The 21,135-nt window shown below is 24.7% G+C and overlaps 3 protein-coding genes across 4 annotated transcripts; 1 reads left to right on the top strand and 2 right to left on the bottom strand.

Annotated features, from left to right (window-relative positions):
• Positions 1-2,004: 2,004 nt before the first annotated feature.
• LOC112596716 (ras-like GTP-binding protein RHO) lies at positions 2,005-2,931 on the bottom strand. Its single transcript, XM_025342495.1, has one exon. It carries the CDS (start codon positions 2,929-2,931, stop codon positions 2,005-2,007), a length of 927 nt encoding a protein of 308 aa, XP_025198280.1.
• A 3,455-nt stretch (positions 2,932-6,386) lies between these two features.
• Positions 6,387-9,893, bottom strand: LOC112596684 (CDK5 regulatory subunit-associated protein 1). Its single transcript, XM_025342446.1, has 9 exons — positions 9,588-9,893; positions 9,255-9,491; positions 8,960-9,173; positions 8,665-8,810; positions 8,398-8,603; positions 8,049-8,333; positions 7,273-7,422; positions 6,676-6,813; positions 6,387-6,553 (listed from the first exon to the last, which is right to left on the bottom strand). The coding sequence occupies exons 1-9, from the start codon at positions 9,847-9,849 to the stop codon at positions 6,446-6,448; spliced, it is 1,746 nt and encodes a 581-aa protein (XP_025198231.1). The 5' UTR covers positions 9,850-9,893; the 3' UTR covers positions 6,387-6,445.
• A 368-nt stretch (positions 9,894-10,261) lies between these two features.
• On the top strand, positions 10,262-20,766 carry LOC112596711 (WASH complex subunit 5). 2 transcript variants are annotated; one of them, XM_025342487.1, is made up of 21 exons: positions 10,262-10,439; positions 10,498-10,671; positions 10,983-11,085; positions 11,159-11,350; positions 11,439-11,650; positions 12,110-12,335; positions 12,405-12,545; positions 12,938-13,085; positions 13,158-13,294; positions 14,641-14,758; positions 14,838-14,957; positions 15,018-15,253; positions 15,597-15,848; positions 15,918-16,100; positions 16,154-16,461; positions 17,361-17,523; positions 17,651-17,753; positions 18,026-18,209; positions 19,019-19,248; positions 19,322-19,478; positions 20,546-20,766. In XM_025342487.1, the coding sequence occupies exons 2-21, from the start codon at positions 10,565-10,567 to the stop codon at positions 20,706-20,708; spliced, it is 3,483 nt and encodes a 1,160-aa protein (XP_025198272.1). In that variant the 5' UTR covers positions 10,262-10,439; positions 10,498-10,564; the 3' UTR covers positions 20,709-20,766. The 2 variants fall into 2 exon arrangements, with proteins under 2 accessions (XP_025198272.1, XP_025198273.1); XM_025342488.1 differs by having other exon boundaries at positions 10,265-10,360.
• Positions 20,767-21,135: the final 369 nt, after the last annotated feature.

Here is a 21,135-nt window from a genome sequence, read left to right as displayed (position 1 = left end):
ACCAAAGGAATTATTATAACCATAAAAGGTACGATGGAATGGAATATTAACGCAATCAACAATAATATTGAAAAAATGAACATTTAACGATTAGTGATTACAATCACTCAGGACAAGTTATTAAAAAAGTTAAGCCATTAACCATCAAACCGTGTAAATGCATCATTTACAAGTTTAAACATATAACATACATCAGTGTATACATACGTCAAGAAGCAAGAGAATCTAAATTAAGACTATCCTAGACTTAAAATACCAATGTGAATAAGGATGGATTAAGGTTGAAATGTTGAGGTCGCTTATATATAAGTTAGATGCAATAAGGTAGAAAAGTCGCCTTGAGCGATGTCGAGTAATATAAATTTAAACAGCACAATAACCTTAAAAATTCGTCTGAATTTCTAAATTTATGCGAATTAGGTATCTGTCTACAATGAAATTTATATAATTTACACTATAAATTCTATTAGTAAAACCTTGTAGCAATAGTAATCTAGTCATCAGACTGCCATCTAGCATCTATATATTTAAACTTTAAACATGTACCAGCTATATGTCGTAGGCCTGACTGACTCAAGTGTTTAAACACACCTAGGTAACCTCAAGTTTTGCCGCCCCTTACATGTAAAATTTTTAAAAATCATAATGCAAAAATGTTAAATGCCGCCCTAGGCGTGGGCCTGTGTCACCTCCCCTTGATCCGAGCCAATATACGCGTGGTTATCAAGTATATATGTTACGGGTAATGTTAACATTCGGATAATGTCGACATTATCCGGCTAATGTCGACATTAGCCATCCATGTTGGCTAATGTGTAATTTTTCGTTTATAAACTTGAAATATCAACATTATCCGGATAATGTTAACCTTAGCCAGTCAATTTTGGATAATGTTAAAAGTTATGTACTATTTAATTTATTTAAGTTTCATCACTGCTTGGTATATTAATTTAACGTGACCACTGACCCCAGCTTATCTTATCTTAACTTATAACTGAGTTAGTCAGTTATCTTACCGATAAAATATCATTAATACCGCTTGATGAGGTGGTACCTATAGAAAAATCATTGAGGGAAATTGCTGGTCTAATATCAGACGGTAGTGGTGGTCAAGGATACAAAAGGTGTTCATGCAAAGGTAAATGTGATACCAATCGTTGTAAGTGTAAATCATCTAATATTTTGTGTAATTCAAAATGTCATGGAAGTATGCCATGTAATAATAAATAATAACACATTCATTCTATTCTTAAATACTATTTAAAAAAAAATCTTAAAATATAAAATAAAATTTAATATTGTATTATTAGTAGATTAGGTTATTAAAAATGAAAAATAAGCTCATTTAAATTATACTCGTATTATGTATTTTATGGTAATTAGTAATTATTGTATCTTTTTTTTTTGCATATGGTTAATTGTATCTAAAATATATTTAATATTGCTAATAATTTAAAATGATTTCCTATCATGCATGATGCAATTTTATAGTTGTTAAGACATTATCCATAAGTCCTTGGCTAATGTCATATTAACCGGTTAATGTTAACATTTGCCGGCATTTAATAATATTCATGGCGGGTAATGTTAACATATGGCTAATGTCGACATTAGCCGGATAATGTCGACATTATCCGAATGTTAACATTACCCGTGACATATATATTAGTTCGTTATTCGTATAAAAACATAAGTTAAACATGTAGGTAAAAACCGTAAACAATTTTTATTTTTTTTTTAATAGTTTGACTTGACATTAATTTAATTTAAAACAACAGTAATTTTTTTCCTATTTAAAAAATATCTGGGCAGTAGAGACGATAATCCGAGTTTGCAGGTAAAACGTATCCGGTACATCCTATTGCTCCGCTTACAAAAATCGTTTAATAATATCGGTATATTAACCTCCCCCGCATGGTCGCACTCCATAAAATATACGTAATAATAAATGAATATAGGTATTATATACATCTAAATTTACCTATATATTCAACGAAATATTATTTAAAGTAAAATGCATTGGGTACTATGTTTGGAAGTCCGTCTTGTCGCCTTCACTGTGGCAACGAAAACATCACGGACTCCTTCTTTGGTTTTCGACGAACATTCTAAAAATGCGAAAGCTTTTATGTCTTCGGCCACTGATTGACCAATCTCTTTGGTGGTCACGACATTATGTTCCGGTATCCTGATGGTAGTTTTTCTCGGTGTGTCCGGATTATGATTTTCTGCGGTTGCTGCTGATTTTTCCGGTTCTAGTCTGATAACAGTCTTTTCACCAATTTCCAATACATCCAATTTTTCTCGCCCTGCTGTTAACACGTCTTCGCAGACTTCCAATGTCGCCTGGACCGACAGCCCTTCGACCGTTTCCGTTGTAAGCGGTTTCCCGTCAAATTCTAGTGTGAAATGCTCGTCCATTGGTAACCCACACACTTCAGTGTCGCCTTTCGGCAGTTCTGTATCATTTTCAGTAATCGTCTGTCCGCCGGTGACTTCGTCGGTTGCGTTGCATCTGTCGACCGAGTCCGACTGCGGTAGATCAATGTCCTGTAGATGATTAACGCGTAGGTCCTTCTTGTTGCCTACCAATATCACCGGCACTTCCTTGCAAAAATACCGCACTTCTGGAACCCATTTGTCAATCACGTTGATCAACGATTTGGGAGTATCGATCGAATAACATATGATCACTACATCCGCGCCCCCGTATGACAGTGGTCGCAGTCTGTCGTAATCCTCTTGGCCGGCAGTGTCCCACAGGTCGAGCTCTACCTTTTTCCCGTCTACCTCGATCACGGTTGAATAGTAGTCGAACACCGTTGGCACATACACCTCTGGAAAAATATCCTCGAAAAATACGCGTAAGAGACACGTCTTACCGCTCTCGCCGTCACCGACGATCACCACTTTCTTTTTAATAGGAGACATATTTTCCTACGGCAAAAACGAATTTAATTTATTTTATCATGTTATAATATATACAAAATAAATCAATTATATATTCTTGTTTTTTCTGGAATATAATACACGGTGACGTGCGGGCATTTACCTAAATTTATTATGACATAATATTAACATATACGCGCCAATCTAGAACCGACAATACCGATCGATTCGCTTAATTTTTTTCTATTATATATTATATTATTACTTATTGGAAATAGAAGTACGAGGTTTAGTCCCAACCTTGAACTTTTTATAAATCAGTACTTGATACTAGGTAGTAGCTATAGTCTACTAATTATCAATTTCATCACACAGATACGTGTAATTTATTTCTATTTCTATTTATAATCAGTGATGAGCAAAATTGTCTTGATCTTGCTGTACGATCAAGATCAGAACCAAGACCAAGACTACAATGGATGTGCAAGACCAATACCAAAACAAGGCCTACACTACAAAAGCCTTACAGTCTTGTAAATATTATTGTAATTAAAAAAAAAAAAAATCCCAGAAAACATAATTTTTAAATTAAGTAATCTATTAGAAAATAAAAATTCTATAAAAATATAATATTAAATTTAACGAGCGTACGACGCGACGTTCGATGTTCAATAAAATAATTAATTATTAAATTATTGAAGACATGATAAACAATAATTAGATATAATTAAGTTGCCCAATATAACACAAAATATGTTGATGTGTGATCACAAAAACATATTAAAATATTAAATAATAACATCAGTCATCAATACGGGTGATACGGTATATTTATAAGCCATAATATTTAGAGCCATAAATACACACCTCCATTGGATATTTGAATATAATACTAGTAAATAGTAACTGGATTTAATTATAATCGATACTTGAAATATTATTATATTGTACTGGTATAGTTAATAGTTATATATTAGAGATAATAAACAATTAATAAATTCTACAAAGTCCTAGCTTAAATAAGGACATAATTTTTTTCTTAAAATTTTAAATAATGCAAGAGTCTTGGAACAAGACCAAGACTGTCGGTTTGCTCACCACTATTTATAATTTTCTGTTTTTATTGTTTTTAATTTACCTGTATTAGATATGTTTAAAATTCATACAGCGCAGAGGTATTTGTACAACAACTAATATAAAAAAATCTATAATTTAAAAATTATTTCTTACCTATTTCTTAAAATATATTTTTGAAACTTTTTTTTAAAAACTATTAGTCTAAGCAGTAAGCACATAGCTTACTGATTAAAATTATTTACGAATATGTAGATAGCATTTGTACTTAATGTGTAAGTATATTTTTAGAGACTTGTGTGGCAGCTTTCATAGATACGTAATAATAAAATATTATAAATGATTGAACATTTTTTTTATCCAAATTTATGAAATCACATGAGGTGTACTTGAAATACAGACATTTTGACATTTTAATAGCTATACGATTTTGCGTTTTAATAAAGTGTTTAATAATTAGATTAATAATGTAAATAATATTTATAATTTTATAGGACAAATATATTTCTTTGCAAATTGTGACACTGCAAAAACGCAGTAAATAATTATTATTATTGAAAATATTACGTATATAAACATAATATAACTTCCCATGTTGTCTACATAAAATAACTTAAATTACCAACCTTCAATTCAATTTTTTCTTGATACTTTAATTCAAGTATGTATTAATTAGATTATTCAAGTATATCTAAATGACAATATAATATTTCGTCAACAAATAACGCTCGTTCATGAACACAACAAATAGCTTAATAAATATTTAAACGAGATTTAGATTAAGAATATTCACTATTTTATCGCAGAACCAAAGTAAATTAAATAGTATAATAGATAGTTTTATTTGTTTTATAATATTTGTTTAATAATTATGTAAGTGCATAATAATATACAATAATGATAATAAAAATTCGAAAATTATCATAATGGAAATGGAAATTATAATTTATGGATTACGCCATAGAAGACCCGTTTGGTCGCACAGTGAAAATCGCAGTGCACGTAACTCATTATCAAAAAATTGGAAATAATTTACTTAGTTATAATATTATAATATAATACGTGTAAAATATTGTATAAAATGATTAATAATAATAGGGGTCTAATGTCTAAATAAACTTAATTTGATACAAATTTGAACGTAATTACACATAGTTTTGTTTTTGTCGTATACCAGGGATGGGCAACTGACGGCCCGCGGGCCGCATGCGGCCCGTGTACCTTTTTTATCTGGCCCGCGCTACATTTTCAAATCACTTCATATAGCTTATCTGTATTTTATTACATTTTTCGATAAAATGTAGATATAAATTCTTATTTAGTTTAAAACCGAAACTAAATTATTAAATCGTTTAACAGATGAAACCTTGGGACATTTTCTAAGAGTTTCAACTACAGAAATAAAAGTGGATTTTACTAAATTGTCTATTGAAAAACCTTATCCTCAAGTATTACATTAAATAATAATAGTAAATATAAATAAATTAAGATAAAAAATAAATGTTAGTAAATTTGAAGGACTTTTTTTTTTGCTTTCTCCTATGCACTGCGTCCCGTTAGATTTTAAAGTACTTAAAAGTGGCCCGTTAGTTACTTTGAGTTGCCCATCTCTGTCGTATACAATATACATGGTAGACAAATGTCAAGTACTGGTGGCAGGGGTAATTGTGACATTTTGTTACTGGTCTAAAAGTTTAACCTTTGAATTATGGGTCAGTTTCATCGGTTCTATCTCATTTACACTGTAAATTTGACAGTATATTTATATATGTATATTATTCTAATAATCACAAGTCAGAACTTCTAAGTCGTAACAATAGAAGTCATAGTCAAACAAGTAGGTAGTTAATTTTCCTTCATAAAAATTCATTGTTTCAATCAAAATAATTATTTTATAAAAATGTATTATTCTATTTAATAATAATAAATCATAAATCATTAGAATATTAGATTAGAAATATATTTGTATCTTCTAATAAAACACGCTAACTTTGTTCATTGGTCATCACATTGTATTTATTTGTTTACAATATCTAATACAAATTATTTTATTTCGTAAATAATTATTTCCTTATTACGTTATTATATATTTACTTTATATGTTCAGTGTTTTTATAATTTTTCATTTGTGTTTTTGTTTAGTGATGAAACTGTCTTGAATTTTTTACTTTTATAGTTGAACAGAACTTAACAAATTTAAAATACTAATTATTATACTGATGTGTTACTATGTAATCAACACTGATTGTCTAAATTCAATAATTATACTTTATAGTAAGAAAGTACCATAATACATTGATATATCAATAATAGATAACATACCTAATTGTTGATATTAATTATTGTATTAAAATAAATAACAATATATAAGTGTTATAAATATGTATATAGTAAATATATACTATTAAATATTAATGCACAAATAATAATTAAATAATATTTATTCATATTTCAAACAATATAATACATCTAAAAACTGTGCTTAACATTTTTGTTCTTTAATACGTTTTAGCTTTTTTTTTTCATATTCTTGAAGACTTGTATGTCGCAGAGGTATGCCTTTTAAAACTTGAGAATTTGATTCAATTATCTAAAAATAAATGAAAAATTAAATTACAACTTGATACAGTTATTTTAATGATTTATTATACATACATTATTATTAATAAATAATTTACCTAGTAATTATAATATTAAATAAAAAACACTAACCTTTACTGTAATATAATCGCCAGGTTTAATGTCTTGATTTAATGACGATTCTTCAATTGGTAATTTGCTATTTGGAATAATTACTTTTATATTTCCATCTGTTCGTCCGCATAGTTGAGATGGACCTCTACGACTTTCCTAAATTTAAAATGTTTATAAATATAATCGTTATAACTTTTAAGTTATAATAAGTATAAAATTAGATGAACTTAAAACTTGCATCTATAGTAATAGTTTTTATTTTCTCATCTATCAACATTTTGTACAAATCAAAACTATAACATCTTTAAGATTTAGTAAGAAAAAACAATAAATTTGGTTAAAAAATTGTGTACAATATATATCCAAAATATAATCAATTTTTTATTTGTGATATAAATATATATTACTATTTCAGTTAAGAGCATAAAAACCATTCTACTTGAATAAAAGGTAAGTTCAAATTAGAACCAAAGAAAAAAATGTTTGATATTCATCGTAAATTTAAACATTGTAACTTTAATTAAATATACCGAGTTTCATAAATTAAAAAATAATAATATTTATAATTAATTTTATCTATGGCCAATAATTAAAATTATAATAATATTAACTTACACCTTCAATCAAAATAAGCTGTTCAGTATTAACATATTGTTTGTTTAAAATTTCTGCATCTCTTCTAAATATACTAAACATTTTTTTCACTCTTTCTACTTTAATTTCATTTGGAACATCATCTTTAAAACGACGATATGCTGTTGTTTTCTGTAAAATATTAAAACATTAGAAAATTGATATCTTTGGAGTATTCATGTATACAACATTTATTCAACTGATATATATAACCATAAATATACCACTTAATATATTTATTTGGGATACAAAATTATAAAACTATTATTAAATAATAACTATTAATATTTAAAAAAAAAAAATTTTAAGTAACTTGTTTGTACTTTTTAATTATATATACATACAAATTATAAAAGTTATTACCTATTTATTATTTTATTTTATTCTATATTCAATTTAAAATTGTATGATAGTTACAAAAAATGTTATGTTTTTCCATATGACTAAATACTATTTTTGATGATCGAGATAAAGTATAATGGTTTGTGAGTTGATATTTTCAATATTGTCAGAACGAATATAAAATAGTGACAAAGTAAATGTTATTGTTAACTGCTAAATCAATTTTTTTGTATAATTTTTTATTCGTTAAATTTGTTTTAATAATTTAGCCTAATATAAATACATATATATTTCATAAAATATTTAATAAATGTAAATTTATAATTAATTATAATTATTATTATATATATTAATTATTTATGATTTAATAATAAATGTATTTACATAATATATGTATATATATATACTTATCATACTTCTCTCATACTGTATGCAAATAAGAATGCATTATGATATTTTACAGTTTCCATCAAACTAATAGTATCTTCAAATTGTTTATCAGTTTCACCACAAAACCCAGCTATAAAATCACTAGAATATGTTACACCGGGTAATCGATCTCTTATATGTTGAGCCAAATTTAAATATGATTCACGAGTGTAACCTCTTCTCATTTTCTCTAAGATTTCTGAGTTTCCACATTGAGCTGGTAAATGTAAATTTTTGCATACATTAGGTTTCTCCAAAATAATATCCAAAACCTGGATAATAAAAATAAAACATGAAACAATTCATTAAATACTAACAATTAAATTAAGTATTAACTTCATCAGGGAAATCTTTTGGATGTGGTGAAGTAAATCTTATTCGCATTTCTGGATCAATATCAGATACTCGACTTAATAGTTCAGCAAATCGAACACCACCTTTTTTCTCTTTGTAAACAGTTTTGAATCCTGATGCTAATGTATTATTTGAAGGCATAAAATATGAAGAAGTACTCAAATCACGATAACTATTTACATTTTGACCTAATATTAAAAATTAATGGGTTATGATGATATATTCAAACAGACATTAATTAACAATTACCTAATAAAGTTACTTCCTTGAAGCCTTTTTCTGATAAGTATTTTATTTCATCTAATATAGATTCAACAGGTCTAGAGCGTTCACGACCTCTGGTAAAAGGAACAATGCAATAAGTGCACATGTTATCACAACCTCGCATTATAGATCTGAAAATATAATTTTTTAATATATTGCCTAATATTTTTATAATAATATTCATACAAGAACCATTAAAAATATATTTTGAGTTATTACAATTAAACAAATATTTATATAACTAATATTAATTTTTTGATTAAAAATAATTTTAGCTTACACAAATGCAGTAACATTGTCTTCATTTAACTTAACAGGTTTTATTTCAGCATAAGTTTCATCAAATGATAGTAAAACATTAATTGCTTTTTGTCCAGCTTCAGTTTTTGCTAAAAGTCTTGGCAAGTCCCTGTAACTATCAGGGCCAGCTACAAGATCTACAGCTCCTCTTGTATCATTCACCAATTTTTCTTTTAATCGTTCTGCCATACAACCTAAAACATGAATAACAATAGTTGTAATTCTATGAATATAAGTGATAAACAATTTTTTTTGTATTATATAATTGAGTTTACCTAAAATTCCAATTTTCAATGGATCCAATTTACCTCTCCATCGTTTAACTGACCGTAATTGTTTAATACGTGTCCAAATTTTATTTTCAGCACCATCACGAATAGCACATGTAACAAGTAAAACTACATCTGCTTCATAAACACTGTTTGTTTTAATATAACCTTCACTTTGTAATATAGACCAAACAATTTCGGCATCATTAACATTCATTTGACAACCATATACTTCAATATAAACTTAAAAAACAAATGATGGAGTTAAGTAACAAAAAAAAAAAAAATTAAAATGATAATTTGAATTTTAAACAAAAATATTTGTTTTTAATTATTTACCTTTTCTATTTTGTCCAAAATCAACCATACCATCCACATATGGAATTTTATCTTCATTATTTACAGGTTCAATTTGTTCTTGAGGTAAATCTTTTGCAATGAAGTCTTTTAAACTGGGTCCATTAAATTTATATTCATTTTTTTTTTTTATATTTGTATTACAATTTTCCACATTATTTGTTGTGTGTAATAATACGATACTTTTGTGTTTCGAAATTAATCTGCAGTAACGATGAGCCAAATTGATTTTTTTCAAAATCATTTTTGAGATACATTCATAAAAAAAAAAATATGTACAATAATAAATTAAATTCGTATTTCTATTTCTATTTTTTGACGTTTTCGAAGTCAGCTTATCATTTTAAAATAAATATTCAATCATATTATCACAATATTGCTTCTCTTTATCATAAAATTGATAACCATATTTATATAATGTTGATTATTATAATGTTCTTATATTTTTTTTTAAATATTTTTATATTTAATGTACCTATAATAAATTATTATGATAAAATTAGAGATAAAATGATTATTGAGGAATAACATTAGGTATTTAGGTATATATTTATACAATGTCTGAATGTCACCAATTATTTTTATTTTGAATTACCTACATTTAATTTTAATTTTGTTGTAACTTATTGTCATTGAATAGGTAATTGAAATTATTTAAAAACAACTAAAATGCTTTTAATTAATTATGAAGTGTAATATTATTGTTTGTTAGTGAATCTGTAATACCTTAGCACTGAGCAGATTTTTTCTTAGAAGTATGCAGTGATACCTATTACATAACTGTAATTCTATTTGAAATACATTATGTATGGTGTACATATTTTTCAATAATTTGTAAATCAAAATTCTTAATTATTTTATGAATACCGTACTATAGTGATTTAATTTTTAGCATATTACTTTTGTCGACTCAATTTATTGATATTAAGTTTGAATCGCTTTGAAAAATATTAGATACAATGGAAAATAATCCTTGTGGCTTGGCATTGCTGCGAATAGTTTCTAGAGGAAACGCTATTATTGCTGAAATTTTACGGCTTAAAGATTACATACCTCCAGTTTATAGGTAAAGCGAATTAATTTAATATCACAATTTTTATCTATAAAGTATAATACTTACAGAGAATACTCTATTATTATTATAACCTATTACTTGTGGCTTAGGTTGTTAAAGCCAATATTGTTACTATAATTGATTACTATTTTTAGTATTTTCAAACATTGATAATTGGTTTAATTCTTAAACACTTTTCATTAAATTGTGAATAAATTTATAGTTATAATTATTATTGATTAACAAAATAAGCTATAATCAAAAATAAAATTTCAATAGCTCGATTACAGCGAAAAATATTTAATTGAAATTTATGTTTTTAGATTAAATAACAAGCAAGATTTACAAAAATATGGACAAATAATACTAGACTTTTCGTATTTTAATAATTCAAATGAAATTGAAAAAAAAATTGAGTCTAATCCAGTAATAAATATTGAATTTATACATAATTTATAGACATTTGAAAAATACCTATATACTTATTTTTACTTTTTAGGTATTAAAGGATTTAAATGAAGAATTGAAAGAAAATAATTTGGAAATCATTAACCAATTCTATTTTTTATTTGAAAATGTATATAAATATATACGTGATTTAAATGAATATCTCGATGAAGTTGAGGAAGGGTCATATATTCAACATACTATTGAAACCATGTTCCTTACTGTTGAAGGAAAACAACTATTGGTAGTTACATCTTGTAAAAACTATTAAAATTATAAACAGTTGATATTTAGCCTATTTGTTTAAAAAAAAATTGTCGATATAATTTTAGTGTGAATCATTGTATTTGTATGGTGTCATTCTATTATTTATTGACATTTACATTGAAGGAATGATTAGAGAGAGATTATTGGTAGCTTATCATCGTTACAATGCACAAGACTATAATAATGAAAATCCAATTGATGATATATGTAAATTATTACGTTCTACAAAACAAAACTCAGTTAAATCTGTATCATCATATCCAGAAAATTATTTCAAGTAACTATTATTATATTTTAAAACTATAATATGCAATATTGTAATATAGTATGTAAATTGTAAATTATGTATAATGTATTATATATAAAGTATTTCTAATTTCATTAATAGAATTATTAAATTAAGATAGTGATTCTAAATCATTTTAGGACCACTACCTAAATTGTTCTCTAAAATTCTACTGCAATATATATTATTTCACTTCTAAAGAATCAAAAAGTAGTTTTAAAGAAACTATATAGTATTGTATGTAATTCATATTTAGACAGTGTAAAAAGAACATACATTTTTTAGAATCTGTTTAATTATAATTAAATTCTCTTTACAAATTGTTTAAAAAATGTTGCATTAGAATATTAATTAGATGTATTTGGTTGATAAAGTTAATTTTGGACCAAAAAAAATAAATATTTTTATGAATAAAATAAATTTAATTTTTGATTAACAATTTTATTTTAGACGAGTACCAGTTAATAAAAATTTAATAAATTTGTCAATTGGAAGATTAAGATCAGATGATATTTACAACCAATTATCATCATATCCAAACCCAGATCATAGAAGTATTGCACTTTCTAGTCAAGCTGCAATGCTGTTTGTATGTTTGTTTTTCAAACCTAAAACTTTACATGAAGAATCTGCTGTTATGAGAGAAATAGTTGATAAATTTTTTCCAGATAATTGGGTAGTTATTTATTTTAACTTATAAAAAATCTTAAAAAATAATAAAAATATTCCATTAATATTTTTAAAGGTTGTTAATGTCTACATGGGTGTAACATTAAATATAATTGATGCATGGGAAGCTTTCAAAGCTGCTAAAGCAGCTGTAAATAATACAATTCAAACAGCAGAATTAAGTCGTTTGGCAAGTTCGCGTTCTGTGAATCTTCAAGTAATAGTTTTGATATTATCAATATTAAAATACTTTATTTTAATATAGAATTTATGTGTAAAAGTTTAAAATAGTCTAATTTAATTGATGCATTCCAAAAAGTTTTAGGTCAGGAATGACAAACCTTTCTTATTCATGTGTTAAATAAAAAATATTGGTTGAATTTTATGTTCCTCAATGGTCAATTAATTTAATGATCTTTTTGTTTTCTTGTTTTATCTAAAAAATTCTCATAAATGATCTTATTGCAGTTATTGGATAGTTGCATGTGTAATAGGTTTCCCATCCTTGTTGTAGGCAGTACTATTATATTCAATAACAAATTAATGTACTGCTTTGATAATTTTGTTTTCATTATGAATGATAATGATAATTTTTTTTTTATTATTTAGAAAATAATAGCTGAGATAAAAAAAATACTTGGAAATCCTAATATTGAAAAAAAAATATTGGATAACATTAATTCTGTTATGAATCTTTGTCGAAATTGTAATGTTCTACTAAGATGGTATTTATTACATACATCAACGATTCATCTTCGTAAGTATAAATTATATAGAAAAATATTATTTGAAATACAACTGTTTTTTACAAATATTTTTAATAATTCAGTTTCAGAAAACACCAAAAAAAGTAAACTTATCTGTGATCAAATTTATAATCAAAGCTTGTATAATGATAGTCTACTTTTTGATTTATTGATAACTACTGCAGAATTTGAACTGAAAATAAAAGATACCTTTAAAAGTGTAAGTTTTATTATTGAATTTAATTAGTTAATTAAATATTTAATATTTAGTTGTTTGTAAAATAGTAATTTTATTCATTTTGATTTATAACATTAGGATTTTATGTCCATCAAAATTATTAAACATTAATTTAGCAAAATTCCAATCTATTTCATTAAAATATATCATAGGTACCTCTTGAGCTATAATAAATTTTATTCGGTGTAAAAACTTATGAGTACCAATCACCAACAAAAAATTTTCTCAAAAATACCAATCACATTTCTCATAAAATTGAACAACCGCTTATTCACTAAAATATATTTTCTCACATTCTTAAAAATTATCAACTCACCAACTCAAAGTTAGGATTATTTTATCATAGCTCATTAAAAAAAAAAAAATAATAATATTATTATATTATATACTCTGTTTCATATAAGAATAATTTTGAGTGGCAATTTTCTCCTCACCGTGGGTGCAATGAGTATGGCAAGCATATGTCTGTTTGTTATTCCAATAAACTAACAATAAAATAACCATCTATACTCTATTATATGATTAATTGTCATATATTTTTCTAAGATTAAAATAGTTAAGTAATTATTCAGCCAAAAACTAGCTTATTGAAGAGTGTAGTCTGACAAAATTCAACAAAAATCTGTCCCTGCCGAGGTTACTCTTATATTATTAAACAGAGACAAAGTTATTATAAATTAATAAAAATAAATGGCTATCTTGTCGTATAAACTCTACAGGCAAGATTGCAACTGCTGTATGCACTCTATTGTATTCTATCACTCTTGAACTATACTAGACAATTTATACTAATGAATGAATGATGAAAAAGTGGTTTAATGACAAACAAAAATTTTTATAAACAAGTATATTACCATTGAAAATTAATTTATATTATCAATGTCATCAGCTGTCGTCATCATCTCGTTATTTGTTATTAATTATTCATTTTATTATTATTAATGATTATAAATATAAAAAAATAATTTTAAAAAAAATGTTGTATAACATACTGTTTTACCTATGTAAAATATTATAAAAAATATATATTAATTAACTTAAACCATATCCCTCAGAAATGCATTAAATGTGTCTATAAAATAGAAAACTTTGTGTGATCTCAGTTATTGTTACCCAATGATTAAATATACAATTAAAATTATATCATGCGTGGAAAGAGAGAACTAATCATCACAATAATAAAGATATAAAATATGTAGTAGAGTGTTTACGACAAGATAGCCAAAAAAATACAATTTTGAATCTTTGTTACTTTTTTGGATTAATTTCTAACATTACAATTACAAGTGATATAGTTATTTATATAATTATATGGATAATGTTTTTAGTTATTAGACGAAAAAGAGGCTAGATGGCTTAAACGAAAAGATGACTGTGTTGAACGTATGAATGAATTATCAGAAATCTTTTCAGGTCTAACTACTATGTCACGTGTAAAGAAAAATGGTAATAACATATTATACTATATTTATAGAAAACGGTTATTTTAAAATATTTATAATACTTATAATAATATTTTTAAAAGAAAATTTACAGATTTGGTTTATTAATATTGGTAAACAAATTGAAAAAATTTCCATGGAAGATGAGCTTGTTACTAGTAGAAAAATCACCCAAATTATCAAAGCTTTAGATGAAGTTCAAGGTATTGTTTTCATAAAAGTTCTTCATTTGTTATGTATTTACAAATATACTTTGTTAATAGAGTTTCACCAACTTGCAAATAATTATCAAGTAAGCCAAACAATTAAAGATACACATACTTATCTTTGTGAAATGATGAAAACTATAAGTGTCAAGGATAATGTTCTCATAGATCTTCAAATCATTGGAGACTTTAGTTATGCTTGGTATCATATTGATAGATTCACTGGTGTGATGCAAAATACAATAAAAGAAGAACCTTCATTTGTGATCAAACTTCGAGCAACATTTTTAAAGGTATTTATAAAAGATTAATTCAATATTGTAGTATCAAAATAAAAATAACTATAAATGTAGGATAACAGGCTGATGTTAATTGAATATAAGCATGTGTTTTTAACATTTTACTGGTATAATCCAAACCATATAATATGTACTAGTTTATTTTTTCCAATTTTGTACACAACCTAAAATTAAATGATATCTGTTTCAAATTTTTGGAAAGTGTATGATTTATATAAATAAATTGTTAATTTCTTATATTTTTAATTTTTACTTTACTATAATTTAAATTTTTGTAGTGTATTATGTGTGTAGTAATCTTAAATTTTAATGAGTTAATGTTATTTACATTTTTTAGTTGGTGTCGTGTATGGAAGTACCTCTTATACGCATTAATCAGTCTGGTAGTGAAAATTTAATGTCAGTTAGTAAATATTATTCACATGAGTTAATAGAATATATACGAAAAGTACTACATATAATACCTGAGACTATGTTTAAATATATGACTAAAATAGCTACTCTACAAACAGATGTTATTAAAGAAGTACCCACTAGATTAGAAAAGGATAAACTTAATGATTATGCGCAGCTTGATGAAAGACTTGAGGTAAAATAAAAACATTTGTTTGTTTAAAATGATATTTTTGCATAAATGTTTTATTAAATATATTTGTAGGTAGCCAAGTTGACTTATGCTGTGTCTGTGCTGACAGAAGGTGTATTATGTATGAAAAGTACCCTTGTTGGTGTTGTAGAAATTGATCCCAAACAACTTCTTGAAGATGGGATTCGGAAAGAATTAGTTCAACATATTGCAGTAGCGCTTCATAATGGTCTTATATTCAACCCTAAAGCAAAAGTAAATTTTTTTAAATGTCAAAGTTACTGTAACTAATAAAATCATTTTTTTAGACTAGTGAATTATTACCTAAACTTGATGCTCTTAGCAACACAATGACTGGTTATCGTCGTTCATTTGAGTATATACAAGATTACATTGGTATATATGGCTTAAAAATATGGCAAGAAGAATTAAGTAGAATCATTGGCTATAATGTTGAAATGGAATGTAATAGCTTTATGCGGGCAAAAATATTAGATTGGCAAAGCGTTTACCAGAGTAAGGTTATACCTGTTCCATCATTTGAGCCATGTGATGGTCAATCTATGACATTTATCGGCCGCCTTGCTAGAGAACTGATTCGCATTACTGATCCAAAGTAAATGATTTGTCTTAGTAAAATTATAAGAACTTGGATTTTATGTAATTTGCTAATTATTATGAAGTAGAGATAAAAAAAAGTGGGTAACTGTTCCTGTAGTGCAGTGACAAATATATTTTGTTTAACATGATTTTAAATATTAAATCATTGCTTACAAATAACAATTCTGAGCAAAGACAGTATGTCCTGTCTCAGCCTATATTACTAAGTATATTTTATGATATACCTACTTTTAAACTGTTATTAAAGTAATTTTAATTTACTATTAGTAATATAGTAAATTGAATTATATTGTAAAAAACACAGTATATGTTATTGTGTGTACAAAAATATACAAAAGTACAAATAAATATTTACTAACTACAAATATGGAGTATATAGTATAATATTATAAAATTAAACAGTATTTTGTAGTGTAAAACTTTTAATTTTTATTGCGAAAATATGAAAATTAACAATGGTTTCTTATAGTTAGTTTATATTGAGATTAAAAAATATAATAATACAATAATTGCTATGTTTTCAGAAAAAATGTAATCAATCTATTATTATATTAAAAGTAAAATAAATGTCTTTAATATCTATATCAACAACACATCTTGAAATATATTTAGTAATATAAACTAATAGACTATTTCCTCTTAGAATATTTTTTTTTTGAATACGATATATCATTAAATTTAAAACACCCATTACAGTAACCCACTTAAAATCTAATATACAGTAAAGTAGTTCCAACTTACCTACTTTTTTTTTTGCTTTTCTTTATATTTTTAGATTATTTAATGTATATTTTATGGTTTATTAGATTATTTTATAACATTTGTTAATACTTCTATGTCTGAGTCCTACTGATTATTAATCTATATCTAATTATTATATATTATTGTATTTAGGGTAGCTGTTTATAAAGAGCAAACTACGGCATGGTATGATTATAAGACAAATGAAGAGATTATTAATATAAGATTTTATTCAAATATAATTACCTCAATAAACATTTGTGGACTTACTGGCTTAGATAAACTCATTGGATTTATGATAGTTTCCGAACTTAAGGTTGGTACAAAATATAATGCTTACTTCTTATCTTGTATTCTTATTAATTTGTATCTTATTATTGATATTAGTTGAATAAAATTTAAATTAGTTAAGTTAATAAATTATTATTTTATAAACATTTTAGAAACTGTTGGATTATTTACAAACAAATATAATTAAAGATAGAGAATGGTTACAAATTCTTGGTACAATATCAAAAGAATTGGTTTCTAATAACAATATCATAAGTAAGATGTAAAAATAATAAAATGATTTACATAAATAAAATTTATATTTAAAAAGTATAATAATATGTATGTTAGATTATTATTATTATTATATTGATTTAAAATATTAATATATTTGAAAATTATGTAATGTTTAACATTACATAGCACTAGAAAAAAATTCAATCAAATATAACTGTGTATTGTCTTATTTAAATTAAAAAATTAAAGCTTAATTTAATAGAATTATTTATGTTCTTGATTTTTATGATATTATATTTATTGTTTCTTAGATAATCCAATTAAAACATATCAAAAACACTGCTCAAAGTTTCAAAAAGTTCTACCAAGTATTTTGGATTCTATCATGAGAATTGGACAGCTTCAGATCATACGCAAGCAAATATTTTTTGAACTTGAAGTCTCATGTAAATTGAATGCTGGAAATTTATTTGATTGTCTAGAAGCAATGAACAAGTAATATTATTATTTGTCTTTATAACAATATATATTAATTTATTACAATGTGTATTTAAAAAAAAATTAAGCTTTACTGTATTACAAAAATGAGCTTCTTTAAAATTAATTTTATTATTATTAACTCATCATTTCTTTTTATATTTTTATAACATAAAAGTAGTAAATTATAAGAAGATGTATTTTCTCTTTCTTAAAAATGTGTAACATAGCAAGTTTGTGTTCAATAAATCCAAATTTGCATTATTAGCTTTAATCTTTAATGTCCATAAAAATGACCAACTATCAAATTTTAAATAAAAATATTAATTAAAACATGATGTAAATTATTTTTTTATGTTTAAAATTTTGATTATGTTAGAAGTATTTTAAAGTTATAGAGTTTATAAAAACCCTCGAGATTTCCTAAACTATATTTTTACATACAAGTTTGATAATAGATCAATTCACTTTAATATTAAAGCTAACATCATAAAACTCGATCTTTTGAACACACTTTTATAATTATAAAAAATTTTACAATATATTTTAATGAAATGTAACTAAATATTATTTTTTAGAAAATATCAAGATATTTTTAATTATTTTATTTTATGGTAATAAATAATAACACACTATAATTAATAAACTAAAAATAGACTTTTTCAAATTGCATGTAAAAATAAAATTTATGTACCTATACAAAGGTAAGTAATTGCTATAGAAATTAAACTTACAGTAATTTAAGACTTAAGATACAAATATTTAATAACTCACTCGACATATATAAGTAGAACTAATATTGATTATAAAATATTATTTTGTTTTAGAGCTGTGTTAAATGAAATAAAAGCACATTTTAGAGACCCAGAAAACAAACCATACCCAGCTGACGACAGCCCACTATTACCAGAACTGAGTAAAATGTTGGATTGGGCTGGAATTGGAAATCCATACTCAAAAATTTATATAACTACAAATAATACTCAATATATATCTTTAATTACATTTTTATTGACTATTTCACAATTCTCAAAATTGCAATACACGGAAAATTTAGGTTTGATAATTTTAAAATATTAACAAAGACTTATTATCTTTAATTATTATTCATTAATTTAATTTCATTAAAGCTTTATTGATGTGGAAAAAAATTGGAGATCCTGTTGATGGTGCTCCATTATATATAGGCGTGCAGACATTCCTAAAACAATTTCATCCAGATATAACTACACAATATTTAGAATATTTAGCTCAATATATGAAATCTATCATTAACCACTGTACCAAGTATGTATTTTAAATCACTTATCTAAAACTTTTTGTTTTATTTAAATTTTTTAGTGATTATTTTTAGTTTCATGTAGTTAAAAATAGTTTTAAAATTCCCTCATTATACTATATTTTTACAATGCCTTGTATTAGAATATTGCATTTTCATATCAGGTTGTTTAAAAAATTAATTAATTTGATAAAATTGTTCAATTAAACTAAATAGTTTAATAATAGGTCGCACTAAATCATGCCCATTAATTCATCATTGATTCGTTAAATGATAAATGATTGTATGTGGTTATATAGCATTAGAGTGTTAGTGGTCTCTTATAATTTTTCCCATTCACACATAATTTCTAGCATGTAGTGTTGGTTAGTTATATTATGTCCCAAATTTTAGCATATTTCACAAGATTTCAACATTTAAAATAGATTTTAAATTTATTAAATTTAATATTACAATAGTACATATTGTACAGACAGCTGTATTCAAATAATAAAATGTATATACTGATTTATGTACTCTATTGGTTTACCAAATATGCGTATAATTTCAAGTAGTAATTACAAAGTTTTATTACTAATTAGTTTTTAATTTAATTAAAAAATGTTTAACGTGCCTATTAGATTTTTATACTTATTATAGATTATTTTACTACATCATATTACATATAAATGAATATTATAATAAATTGTTAAGAAATACAATTCTAAAAGATACACTTTCATTAGTTTCATTCTTTAATCTCAATTTTAAATCATTTATTTTTACTCATCGTTTAATATCAACATATATTATACAGCGTACTGCTCAATGCTCAAACAAAATAGTCATTGTTAATTAGAAAATAATTATGATTTCTATAGTGATTTCTAATCATTATCGATCCCCAGTATACATTAATTATTATAAAATATTAATAAATTATAAGTAATAATATTAATAATAAATATGTGACTAATTTTATAAATATTTAAGTACAGAATACAAATTATTAAAATTATTATAAATTATATTTTATTTTATTATGTATTTTAATATTAATTATTTATTTTATTATTTATCATATTTTGTTTGATAGATCAATTGAAAAACTTGATATACCTAATGAATATTATATCACTCAATTCTATGTAGAAAGGTTTATTTTCGTGGGAGGATTAAATCAGCAAATGTTTATGGAAATGGTACCACACTTTTTAACTGATACACTCGAAAATTTGAAGAATTTATCAATTAAGTAATAATTTGTAGCATCGTGATATTGAGTTAAAAAATAAGGCCATTAATCAAATAAAAATATTATTGTTACCAAATAAATTGTAATGTTATAAATTATTTAATAAAGTATATTTATATTTTTTTTTATAGTTTCTTGTAAATTATGTTTTATTTAAAATGATATAGGTGTATCCTTGAAAATAATTTCTAGAAGAATTCAGATGGGATTCTTCCAGAAGTTATTCCACCATAAATTATTATATGCGAAAATCACTTTATATGATAACAATTTCAGTGAATACATAATAATATAACCACTAATCACGGTTATGCTGTTTGAAAAAAATAATACAAAATTGATAAATACTACAATATACAGCCAACTTTATATCTTGAAAAAATTTAATCAAATTTATACCCGATTATGATGTACCTACACAACAAATAAAT

The sequence above is a fragment of the Melanaphis sacchari genome, unplaced genomic scaffold, assembly GCF_002803265.2.
Source record: "Melanaphis sacchari strain LSU unplaced genomic scaffold, SCAv2.0 Contig33_pilon_pilon, whole genome shotgun sequence".
Lineage (NCBI taxonomy): Eukaryota > Metazoa > Arthropoda > Insecta > Hemiptera > Aphididae > Melanaphis > Melanaphis sacchari.
The sequence above is the reverse complement of the archived record's forward strand: the minus strand, read 5'-3'. Positions and strand labels throughout refer to the sequence as shown.